The 13,271-nt window shown below is 40.5% G+C and overlaps 1 protein-coding gene across 22 annotated transcripts in view; it reads left to right on the top strand.

Annotated features, from left to right (window-relative positions):
* CCDC171 (coiled-coil domain containing 171) overlaps positions 1-13,271 on the top strand; it is a 207,712-nt gene that overhangs the window by 9,904 nt on the left and 184,537 nt on the right. For 13 of the 22 annotated variants that reach the window (XM_034410481.3, XM_034410483.3, XM_087886273.1 and 10 more), the window contains exons 5-6: positions 68-258; positions 3,420-3,551. In XM_034410481.3, the coding sequence (XP_034266372.2) occupies positions 68-258; positions 3,420-3,551 (323 nt within the window). The remainder of the gene's footprint in view (positions 1-67; positions 259-3,419; positions 3,552-13,271) is intronic. The other 9 variants (XM_087886278.1, XM_087886279.1, XM_087886274.1 and 6 more) reach the window with 1 other exon arrangement.

A 13,271-nucleotide genomic window follows, 5' to 3' on the forward strand; every position in this document is an offset into this window, starting at 1 on the left:
GAACCTATGCTACTTTAGTTCACATTTTAATTGTATTTGAGAATCACTTTGCATCTCTTTTCAACAGAAACCATCAGAGCTCTTCAGCAGAAATTGAATGAGGCAGAGAAAACATTTCACATCAATAAATGTCAGTGGGATGAAAAACAGCGAAGATTTATCAATGAGTTATCAGAAAAGGAGTTGCTTATTAGTACCTGTCATGCTGAATACGAAACCCTTTTGAAGGAAAGGATGAGATTGGATGATATTTTGAAGGTAAGCCTTTATTTAGTGGTGTCTTCAGGGAGTTCATTATTGATGATGATGGTTATCATTGGAGCTTTATACTCTATGGCAGTATTTCTCAACTTTAACACTTGAAGATGGGTGGACTCTGCTCCCAGAATTCCCCAGTTTGGGAACAGAGAGCCAGTTTGGTTTAGTGGTTAAGGCAAACACTGCCATAGTATAGAGCTTCAATAATAACCATCATTCTCAAGCATAGCTGGCTGGGGGATTCTGGGAGCTGAAGTCCACCCATCTTCAAGTGATCAAGGTCAAGAAACACTGCTCTATGGTATGTGTCAACATAGCATGTATGTACAAAGGGGCAGGGCTTAGACAGCACAGAATTCTGGGAGCTGAAGTCCACCCTTCTTCAAATGGTCAAGATTGAGAAACATTGCTCTATGGCAGGGGTGTCAAACTCCGTTTCATTGAGGGCCGCATCAGGGTTGTGTTTGACCTTGGGGAGCCGGGGTGGGCATGGCCAGGGTGGGCGTGGCCAGCTCGACATCACTCATGTCAGGGGCGCCTGTGGTGGTCCAAGTGTTCTTCCTGTGAAAACGGGGTCCTGAGTTCCCTTTTGGTTGCGACGGCCCCCTGCAACCCTGTATCAGCAAAAACGGAGCTTGGGAGTGCTGCCCGTGGCCCTCGTGAGCTCCATTTTTGGCTGTGATGGCCTCCTGCAACCCTTTGCTAGTGAAAATGGCATTGGAAGTGCCTCTTGCGGCCCTCACGAACTCCATTTTCATCTGCAACAGCCTCCTACAACTCTGCCAGTGAAAATGGAGCTTGGGAGTGCTGCCAACAGTCCACACAAGCTCTGTTTTCAGATGCGATGGCGTCCTGCAAGCCTCTGCCAGTGAAAACGGAGCTTGGGAGGGTCACACACAGCCCTCCCAAGCTCTGTTTTTGCTGGCATAGGCACTGCAGGCCAGTCCTTCACTGTTTCCAGGGCGGCCCTATGGGCCAGATATAAGCACTCTGCAGGCTGGATCCGGGCCCCAGATCTTGAGTTTGACACCCCTGCTCTATGGTATGCATCAACATAGCATATCTGTACAAAGGGACAGTGCGGTTGCTGTTTTTCTGACCCACTCTTATGGCTGTTGCTGTATTTAATAGAAATGTTATGATTCAGAAGAAAGTAAACATATTCTTATTAGCACAGTATTTTCTGCTCTGTTTTTCCACAAAAATGTTTCTTAGGCTCCCCAATATATATATATATATATCTTGCAGTTTAAAAGATACGACACAAACTGAAGAGGGATTCAGTGGGAAAAGGAAAAGAGAAAGTTTAGGCACTTGCAACATTCTGGAACTGACTTCATCTGAAGGAATGTTTGCTTTTTGACAAAGGGTTTACCTTTAAAGCGAATTGATGATTTCATGTTTTCTAGAACACAGTGATAGAGAGGGATGAGCCTTTGTCTTGCTCCGCAGGATGGGGGGGGGGGCGGAATATTTTAAATTCAGGGTTGTTTTCCTGGCTAAATATAATAAATCTTACTTTTCGGGCACAGAGGTAAGCAAACTGCTAAACGCTAAATGATTAAGTGGGAGATTGATTTTTTTTCTTTGACACAACAGTGTTCCTTGAGGTTTTAATGGTTCTTGGCCAGTGAAAAGTCTAAAGCAGTGGTTTTCAACCTTTTCTTCACCGTGGGCTCCCTTTAAATAACCTTCGTGGCCATGGACCCCCAAGATGTAACTCAAGATTTAAATAATAATAACATTTCTTCAAGCTTTCATGGACCCCCTAGAGGTCCACTGACCACAGGTTGAGAACCACTGGTCTAGAGCATGGGTATCCAAACTTTTCTTTTGCTTGGACCTCATTGAGTGAAGAGGAATTCTTGGGCCATATATAAAAGATACAATATAGTTAATGTATATAACTCACATAATGTTAAAAGTGTACAATCTTGTGAGGTGGCATTATTAGCTGTCCAGGGCTACACATGGCCAATAGGTCACAGGTTGGACATGCCTGGTTTAGTGTGTGGTGCTCTTTTAAGTTGTATTCCTTGCTTTCTCCAAGACATTCATGATGGAGAATGTAACCTACTCATCCGAGAGTATAGGTTGATGTTCTTTTGGGTGGGGAAGTTCTTGTCCAAGGTACCAGATGTTTAAGGCAAATGTTTCATGAAAGAAAAAACAGTGATTTGTAGTTGAAGGTAGCAGGGTCAGTTGAGAGATAGAAAAGAGTGGGGGCTTTTCACATGTTAAAAATTAGTCTGATCCACAAAGCAGAGATTGACATTGTATGTGCTTTCAGTAGTTTTTGCTCTGCAGTTCCCATCAGCATCACCTGTGCTACAGGAAAGGCATGATGGGAGTTGCAATTCAATAATGTTTACCAATGTTGCTGTCTCTGTAGTAAATTATTTGCCCAAGGCAGAATTTCAAACCTGGACCCTGGTTTGTTCAGATACAATGGCAGTTTTTCTTGCTTATTAAAGAAAGATGTCTCGCTTTCCCTTCAGTGTAACAAAAAATATTATTTTTCCTTAAATCTAAGTACAGGTAGTTCTCAATTTACGATCACAATTGAGCTCAACATTTTATGTTGCTAAATGAGAAATTGGTTAAGTAAGTTTTGCCCCATTTTACGACTTTTCTTGCCGCGTTTGTTAAGTGAATCACTGCAGTTGTTAACTTAGTAACACGGTTGCTAAGTGAATCTGGCTTCCCCATTGACTTCGCTTGTCAGGAGGTCGCAAAAGGGGATCATGTGACCCTGTCACGCTACAATCGTCATAAATATGAGTCAGTTGTCAAGCATCCGAATGTAAATCACATGACCATGGGGATGCTGCAACGGTCATAAGTGTGAAAAATGGTGGTAAGTTGCTTTTTTCCAGTGCCGTTGTAACTTCAAAAGGTCACTAAGTGAACTGTTGTAAGTCGAGGACAACTTGTACTATAACTGAATAAAGGTAGAATCGATTCCGACTGATTCACTGAGTGCACAGGAAACCTCATAAAATGGTTTTCTCCTGTCTCTGGTAAAATTAGGAAATAATAACCTGGATCTACAATACAATGTTTGATAGCTTTAATTAATTCCTGTATATATATATTTAAAGCTATATGTAAAGCCTGCAGTATGTTACGATAAGTTCATTTTAACCTGTGTCTACATCAAGGAGACTTTGGAATGCCAGAAGGAGCAGAAGAACGTGATAGAGTCAGAGATCATAAAAGTGGCAGAAGAAGAATTTAGGTGTCAGGCAGAACACTGGAAATCAGAAAGAAATGAACTCCAATTTTTGTTGCAGGTATCTTTTGTTATGTTAGGTAATGCTGCTAAACTAGAAGTAGTTGTATCTTTCTTATAAGCCAAAAATAGTATTGGATTAATTGTTAAAAATACAGGTAGTCCTCGATTAATGACCACAATTGAGCCCAAAATTTAGGTTGCTAAATGTGACATTTGTAAAAGTGGGTTTTGTCCCATTTTATGACGGGCCACAACACAAAAGCAGGATCACATGACCATGGGGCATAAATATGAACCAGTTGTCAAGCATCCAAATTTTAGTCACATGACCATGGGAATGTTGCGACAGTTGTAAAGTGTGAAAAACTGTCATGTTACTTTTTTTTCAGGGGTGTTGTAACTTTGAAGGGTCACTAAATGAACTGTTGTACGTCAAGGACTACCTGTAATGGCAGTACTATTATATTATTTCACTTTTGCCCTTTGGATATTGTAAGCTGATGTCTCTTCTTACAACACGATAGTCAATCTATAATGGTAGACTGTTTCTTCTCCTTAATTTCTTACCTTTAATCTTTTCTTAAAGATGTCTGTTTATACTATCTTTGGCCAGAATATCCCAGTCGCAGTAATTCATAGATACACAGAAAACTAATAGCAGAAAATGACCTAGTAATCCGCTGAGTCTGTCCTTCGAGGGTTTTTTTTTTTTGCTTGTTTTCTTTTCACTTTATTTGTTTATCATTTTTAATTATTATTTATATATTTTATTAATGTTTATTTAATTTTTTATTTCTGTTGGATGATGGACAACTGTTTATCCCAAGCGTCTTTAAACTCAGTTACTGATAATTGACCCGCTATCTCCGCTGGAAGTTGGTTCCAAGCTTCCATTTCTTCTTTCTGTGAAGTAATACTTTCTAACTTTTGAACTTCCCTGCTGTCAGTGTGAGGTTATGCCCCCCCCGCCCGTGTTCTTGATTTTTGCTTAATATTGAAAGTGCACTAGTAAAGTTCCAAATTTCTAGACCAAATGATTACAGTACTATATACCTTAGATGGGTATGCCTTAGGACAGTGATGGCGAATCTTTTCGGCACCGAGTGCCAAAAAGGTCGTGCGGAAATGTTGCACATGCCCACGCACGCTCAACGGGGCTGTCCTCCGGAAAAGCTGAACTTCCGGGTAATAGTGTGCATGCGTGCCTGACGATCAGCTGGCTGGCGCGCATGCTGGTTTTCAGCACTGCCACACATGTGAATGGATCGTGCTCAGGAAAACCCAAACTTCCGGGTTTTGGTACGCATGCAGACCCGACAATCAACTGGCTGGCGTGCATGCGCACACTGGTTTTCGGCACTGCCGCGTGCGTGAAGGACAGCCAGAAACCCGGAAGACAAACAGGCAAGGCTGCGCGTGCTGGGTGACATGGCTTTGCGTGCCACTTTGGGCACGCGTGCCATAGGTTCTCCATCACGGCCTTAGGAGTTAGTTAGACCATGGGCTGCAGCTAGTGCAAAGTATTTAAGGAGGCAGCCTGCCGCAAAAATATTTTTGCAGTTCAAAAGGCCAGGATGCTGTACAGGAAGATTCAACACTTGTACTAAAATATAAAAGTCTGCTTAGCCTGGCTATCTGATAGGTCAGCTTTTTTATGTACTGACCCGATAAAAGCAGGGATGTCCTCTTCATGAGGCTATATCTCTAGAAGTTTACAGTCTCCTAAGAGAAGGTATTCCTGACCCTGGTAATAGACATTTCTCCCTGTTCAGTTATGGTTGGCATCACAAATTGTACCACCTGAAGATTTACTTGTGCACTCAGGTGGTTACATTTGGATTGCTAATGTTTTTGCTGTTCTGTAAAATAGTTTTAATCTGAAGTAAATTAGTACTTTTAGTATATAGAACATTGAATAACAGAGTTGGAAGGGACCTTGGAGGTCCCCTGCTTAGGCAGGAAACCCTATACCTGTGATGGAGAACCTATGGCACGCGTGCCACAGCTGGAGCCTTTCTGCGGGCACGCGAGCTGTTGCCCAGCTTAACTCCACCGCACATGCACACGTGCCTCCCACCAACCAGCTGATTTTTGTGATATGTGGGGGGTGGGGGTTGCACGCACACACGCGGAGGGTGGGGGGAGCGTGGGGGTGTATGGCGCACCCCACCCACACCCTGTTTTTGGGCCCAGGAGGCTACAGGGAGGCCTACTAAGCCCAAAACGGGGCATGGGGGATGCGGCATGCCCCTCTCCCCACAGCCCGTTTTTGGGGCCTAGGAGGTTGCAGGGATGCCTACTAGGCCCAAAACAAAGCGCAGGGGGGTCATAGGTGCATACGCGGGGGGAGCATGGGGGGGGTCATGCGCATGCATTGCATTATGGGTGCCGACACAGATGCATGCTGTTGTATGTGCGAACGCGCACTTTTGGCACACGACGAGAAAAAGGTTAGCCATCACTGCCCTATACCATATTAGACAAATGGTTATCCAATCTCTTCTTAAAAACTTCATATACATCTGATACATTCAGATTGCTCCCCAAATTACCAGGCACCATGTTTTTAGCTACACTAGTTGCAGATTCCAGAAATCTCATGCAATATATCTGAGAAGTTGGAAAAGGCTGCTCTGCATGTCCAGCTCTTTGGCCTCCATATTTTTCCCCTGTACAGTAGATACATTACTTCCAGATCTGTTCCAAAATCCATTTTAGGTTAATTTGAGATTAGAAAGTAGAATATAGAGTTTCAACTACTCCAGAGCTCTTCATAAGGGCGGAATTAAAACAGTGCCAATCAACAAGAAAAGAGAAAGAGGAGCTAAGAAAGTGACTGATGTTCAAGTAGGGCGATTTTCTGACCACCAATATTTATATTTGTATCACAGGAAACAAAGTAATATCTTTATTGTTTCCTGTGGTACAAATATAAATGTTGCCAGTCAGGTTTATCTACCCGTAAATGCTGAAGTACAGAAGATGTGTAGTTAACTAAAAATTAAGATTAAAAAGTTAACTTCCTCAGTCATCTCAAGAAGATGAGATTGTTTTTAAAGTAATTTTCTTTTGAAAAGGTATTAAGCAAACTCTAATTTACAGAGAACAATGAAAGCAAGGGAAGGAAAAGCCAATACACTGATATTCTTGCAAGAATTGTGTTTATTTGAAAGTCAAATGTCAAATTAATAGTGGCAAAAAGGATTTAAAGGAGAAATGATACATTTAAAAGAAGCTGGTACCAAGTAGCATGGATTAAACTTAAAAGGAGAAAATATCCTAATGTAATAATAATCATCATCATCACCATTGACATCAATAAAATCACTATCAGTCAATTGCAAAAGGCAGCTTTACTTGGAACAATTTACAAACTGTGACAATACTTCTAATACCTTTACATCCTGTGACAACACCTTTAATACCATCAAACAACAGCTTCTGCCTATCTTATGTCCTTGGGAAGGATTTACAGATGGATTAAAAAGACCAAATCCTGTCTAAACATCTGGTTGGGTGTGCAGCTGACTATAATAATAAATATCTTTACACTATATTACATTAATATAATATTTGCTAACAGGTTGCAGAACTGGGCTATCTGTTGCTGCTGAAATGTTGAATTACAGTTCAGCTGTGGTAGCGTAGCCAAAATGAAGCATGCAAGGATTTTTAATTCCGTAATCTCTGAACAGCTGCAGATTTCTTACTCTTGGATAATAAAGTGTCTATTTGTGTGTTCATAAATACATATAAAATCTAATTGGGGAGCATTGATTTGATCTGATTATGGTGAGTGTTGATCCTTAGAAGTCACATAGATAAATTCTTCTATGGCAGTCTGTCCTAAACCTGGTTATTCAGGTCTACTACGATAACATTGTGTCCACTGTAATTAAAACTAGCCATATTGCTTTCAGGCATCCTCTCCTCTTTCCTTCTATCTTTCTTAGCATTATTTATATTTGTAGGTAAATCTGGTGTGTGCTCATTGCTACTTTAACAATTTGATTTTTAATCTTTCCCTTCTGTTACCTGTGAGCAATTTATATTGCAGCTTTGAAATGGAAGATCTAGTCCCTTCAATACGTCAATTGAACCAGATGTAAGCTATGGCTTGTAAATATTATTTTAGAAGTATCTGTGAAAATTGAATAAAAATGATTGTCTGTAGCGAAGAGAAACGCAATCATAAGCCCTTAGAAGAATTTTTAGCAGAGGGATATGTACTGATGGGCTTTTGGAAGATTTATATTGAATCTTTTGCCTACTTTCTAGAAGAAGATTGGATTTTCTGTAACAAATACAACAGCATCATCTTGTGGCTAACAACCCAACATTGCATGAGAAACTTCTAAGCTTACTTATAACAGAGGGATCTTTATTTTAAATTGAACGCACCATAGACCTATTTTAATTCCACTGGAGTTGTGGGGATTAAGTATTGAAATCAATATCCTTTCACATAGTGAGGTTGGATTGTAAGAAATAACTACATTTTGTACTTGCTCTGCTTTCAAATGGCATTCTAATATAGCAGTATTACATTTCAGGGATCATGGCTTGCTTTAATAAACTGAAATATCAATAAATCTTTTTTTGAGCACATGTAATCCCTTCTTCCGCCCCGCCCCCCCCCCCTTTTGCATAAGTAAAACACAGCTTTCTTCATCTGAACTGGAAAGCTATGATTTAATGGCTTTGGAATGCTATGAACCTATTGTTCGTATTAATACATTGGTTTGTTAAAGCCATAAATCATAGTTTTCTGATTTGGATGAAATTGGTTTGCTCCTGCATAAAGGGAATAGCAATGTTTCATTGATGCTTTGGCTTATTAAGCAGATATATGGTCAACTTGTTGTGCGCTATCCAGTCGTATTGTGATTGATTCCTCTCTTCCACTTCTTAATGTATCTGTAAATTTAATTTGGCAGTTATTAGTTCAACTTAAATTTCCATTCTTAATTGCCATTTCAGAATTTTTTTTTAAAAAAAAATATTTTTTTTGTTACTTGTATGACTGGTGTCAGTGTACTGTGCTTTACAGGAGGTGCTTGTCGCTCCCAATTTAGATGGGCTTTAATATTTGGTCCTCTTGTTTACAATTTTGATGATCGGACATTTTAAGTGGCAAAATTTGAACCTATTTTATGGCGTAAAATTCTCAAACCACCTCCCAGAACAGGCTCTGATGCCATCTGCTTTGCAGGCATGCTTGCCTTTGACATGCAATCAAAACCTGGCATAGTCCTTGACTGATGGAAGTCCCATAAATCTTTTTGACCGAAACTAGCATTAAATTGCAACAAAACAGAACATCATTTTACTAAAAAAAAAAAAAAAAGGGGGGGGGGGCGGCTGCTGAACTATTTAAATGCAGTCAATGGCATGTTATAAAAACAAGTACCATATTTTTTGGCGTATAAGACGCAGCGGAGTATAAGATGCACCTTAGTTTTTGTGGAGGAAAATAAGAAAAAAGCTGATTGGCAGGTGGATCGGCCTCTTGGAATACCCCCAATCAGCTGTTCCCAGAGGTGAGCTCTGTGCTTTGCTTTTTTTTGCTTTTTTTCCTGTCTCTGAAACTTCTGAAACTCTGTTTCAGAAAAAACTTTTTTTCCTGCCTCTGAAAGCCTCCGAAACAGAGCTTCAGAAAAAAAGCCTTTGAAGTTCTGTTTGGGGGCTTCTTTTCTGAAGCTCTGTTTGGGGGCTTCTTTTCTGAAGCTTTGTTTCTGATGCCTTTTTCAGCCTCTGAAATCTCCATTTGAGAAGCTGGATGGGGCTACATTCAGAGTATAAGATGCATTCAGATTTTCACCTTCTTCTTTGGGGGAAAAAGGTGTGTCTTATACTCTGAAAAATATGGTATTTGCTACCCCATTAATACAACATGAAGACATCTCCTTCATGAGGTGAAGAGACTGACTGGGGATGATGAAATCAACATCATTCTACCCCATATTAAATCTGAATGTATTTTATTTTTATTTATACACTAAAAATTGTACATACTTATTTATTGCCATTTGTATGTTGACAGATTCACAATGAGCTTCTGGCAGTTTATTTCAGAAATCATCATTAGGGAACCAATGTACACTAAAGCATTAAAGGTGAACTAATCAGTGCATTATTATTAATTAAATATAATGCCTGTAAATAATTAAATAACAGATATATTGTTCTAATAAAACCCCCAATGCTCGTTGGAAAAGCTCTGGCTCTGTTTATTTCCATAAGGCAATGGTCAAGTCCAGAGTGGCAAGCAAACTGAGGAAACAAGAAATAAGAACATCTTTGGATTTCTGAAAATATATTTATTGCTGATGGGGTAATATAATGGAATTCTCTAGCTCAATCTATATCTAGCATAATTTAGGCATAGGTACTCTTTTTCATGCTTCCCCTTCCTCCATCTGGGCTCGGATGTGTCTTTTGCAACACTCCTGTTTCTTCCATTCTTCCCACATCTATTAGATGTTCCAGACCACAATGGTGAGGCTAGACAAACTTCAAATGACACTAAATCACAAAATAAGCACTTGAACTAAAAGTTCTCTTTTAGTTAAACCTCTTTTGCCTCATCTCATTGAGATGGGTAACAACAGGCAGCTTCTCCCAGTTTGGTTGTATTAGGTAAGAGGTTGAGGAAGGCAACTCTTCAGCAATTTAGGTGCTGGCCCACATAAAGAACTTGACAGCATGTCACAAGCGTTTTGAATTGTGTGTGAGAACCTATTGGTGGCAAATGTAGGGCTCACAGTACAAATGTATGTGCTCATGATGATGAGTGCCTGGTTACAAATTAGCTGCTGTATTACTTGCCAGTTGGAGTTTCTGGGTGATCTTCAAGGATGGCTCCATGAAGAGGACATTGTAACATGCCAGTCTGAGTAGCAATAAGAATGTGAACCACTGTTGCGAAATCCTTTTGTTCTGGGTAGGATGACTAAAACGTCTCCCTTTCCATCTAGTAGTAACTATGAATTCACAAAGACCCCTAAACAACAGACCTACTTCCTCAGAAGTAGTGCCTCTCTCCCAAGAGACATCACTGGGGCTGACAGACAACTATGAGAAATAAATAACTTGCCTTGCCCCCTTAGGCTTCAGCAATCTCCAAATACTAAGACCTAAGACAGTATTCTTAGCTGGACTTGAGGTGATGATATTCAGTTGGAAATCAAGTACTTCCAAATCAATGGATTATGTGACTGGGTGATGGCATGGAGATTCTGAAAAACATGGAGGGGGACAGGAGAGGACTGAATCCAGGGCTCTTCATATTGGAGTGGCCATAGGCTGACCATTCCTATACCGCCATCCCATGGAACTGTCTGCTAAAGGAAGACTGGAATGACTGAAGAACATTGTAGCTCATAACAGCTGAAAGATTTTGTTGCGCTGTGAGGTAGCAGAGAGTAAATCAGGGCTCTTCTTTCTCCTCTATCCTCACAAATAAATTGCTGACCAGATTGATCAGAGTATCTGGGCTGAGGAGAACCTGCTTGGAACCTCCTTGTGCTGTCAAAGCAGAATGGCCCCGAAAGGCAGAGACTAAAGGGGAAGAGTTGGGTCTACACCAGGAGTGTCCAACCTTGGCGGCTCTAAGACCTTTGGACTTCAACGTATCTCTGGGCTGGGGAATTCTGGAAATTGAAGTTGCCAAGGTTGGATATCCCTGGTCATCGACTTTCTGAAGTGACCAACAGGTGCTTAACAGATTTCACCAACCAAATGGCAGGGGGCAGCTGGAGGGGGGGGACAGTTGCCACAGGAAATTCATCCTGGATTAGATGAAAGTGTGGAAAGGGTTAACTTTGCCCATTAAGCTAAGTTATTGCAGTGGTTGGTTCGATTTTTTTGTTATGTGGGAATCCAACCACATATTATAATTAGCATTAAAGCATGGTTTAGGGTCACACATAGATTCAGGGGTTATGTTTTAGTTCAATAGGAGAGAGGCCTGGTTGAATTCAATTAGAGGGAGAATGTATGACGTGGTTGTTGGTACATCCTGAAGCTTGATGAAAATAAGGGGTTTAATCCAACATAGTTTTGAGCAGCAGATGAATAGAGATGGTGAGATTGAAAAACTAAAAATATTAGAAGACATGCTACTGTTAGGCTAACCAGCAGGGATCAACCTGCTTTGTTCTAGCACATCAGTCTGTCACCGTGATTGGATTAGAAGGCTTGTTCTACTGTAAGACTGCAGAGCTAGTTCTAATTTTGTTACCTTTGAATTGTCCGGTGCCTAGAATCTGGGATTAAGACTGCAAATGTTGCTTCAGGGAGAACAAAATTACTCGTTTTCAGTGCAGCTTTAAATACTCTGATCTTGCTGCTGAATTCTTATCAGGCAAACAACCTAATTATATCTTTCCTCCACTCACAGAGGAGTTGTAGGCATCTGTGCTAAAACAAGACCAAGAAGCTTAGGAATTAATGACGGAGAAAGCATTGTGTTAGACAGTTAAGCAGTGGCAGTAAATACATGCCCCACTGAGATCGTTTTGACTGATGTAGCAAGGGAGGAGGTGAAGTGCTCAGGCAGACTAATAACCAGCCTGCCATGTTCCCTTTTCTAAATTGATTTAATGTGTTGCAATGAGAAGTTGCAGGTCTGAAAATTCATAGTCTCAAGACCTTTGCTTTTAATTTCCACCATGAAACTCTTTTGGATTACGTTTCTCGGTGACTAAAACACAGAACTATTCAATGATTTCTGGATTGGACTTGCCTTTCATCATTACATTCTCCTTCTCGTCACAAATGCTCTTACGTACCAAAATTGAGGCAGAGAAACACGTTGCATTATCAGTTAATAAAATGATGAGCTGTTTACTAAAAGCAAAGCCTTAAAGACAAAACATCTCATGTTTTGCAGCTGACTTTATTAAGGTTTCACTTCCTCTGTAGAGGTAGTCCTCCTCCGGGTGCCGTCCGCCAGACAATGTCGGCTGGCGACCCCCAGGGGGAGAGCCTTCTCTGTGGCGGCACCCACCCTCTGGAACAACCTCCCCCCAGAGATACGTACAATAACAGACCTCCGGATTTTTCGTCGGGCCCTGAAAACCTATTTATTTCAACTAGCTGGGCTGGCTTGAGTTAAGTTTTAAATTGATTTTAAATCGGATTGTTTTAATTTACGGCCAAAATATTTAATTATTTTAAACTGTTTTTTAAATTTTGTATGTTCTGTTTTTTACTTTGGCTGTTCACCGCCCTGAGTCCTATTTGGAGAAGGGCGGTATAGAAATGGAAACAAACAAATAAATAAATAAATAAATTTACAGCAGTTCATTTAATGACAATTTGAAGTTACAACAGGACAGAAAAAAGTGACCCAGGACCATTTTGCACACTTACGACGGTTGCAGCATCCCCATAGTCACATGATCAAAATTCAAACGCTTGACAATTGACTAATATTTATGACAGTTGTGGTGTCCCTGGCTCATGTGATCACTTTTGTGACCTTCTGACAAGCAAAATTAATGGAGAAACCAGATTTACTCAACAACCGTGTTACTAACTTAACAACTGCAGTGATTCACTTAACATCTGCAGCAAGGAAGCTCGTAAAATGGGGCAAAATTCACTTAACAACTTTCTCACATACCAACAGAAATTTTGGGCTCAGTTGTGGTTGTAAGTCAAGGACTACCTGTATTGAAAAAACAGGGTACGCTCTGTGTGATAGAGGAGTCTATACCCACTTTCAAGCTAAGGAATATATTTGGGTTCATGCTAGGACAGTTCTCTAAAAATT

Source organism: Pantherophis guttatus, chromosome 2 (genome assembly GCF_059756535.1).
Source record: "Pantherophis guttatus breed Tessera chromosome 2, ASM5975653v1, whole genome shotgun sequence".
NCBI classification, from domain to species: domain Eukaryota; kingdom Metazoa; phylum Chordata; class Lepidosauria; order Squamata; family Colubridae; genus Pantherophis; species Pantherophis guttatus.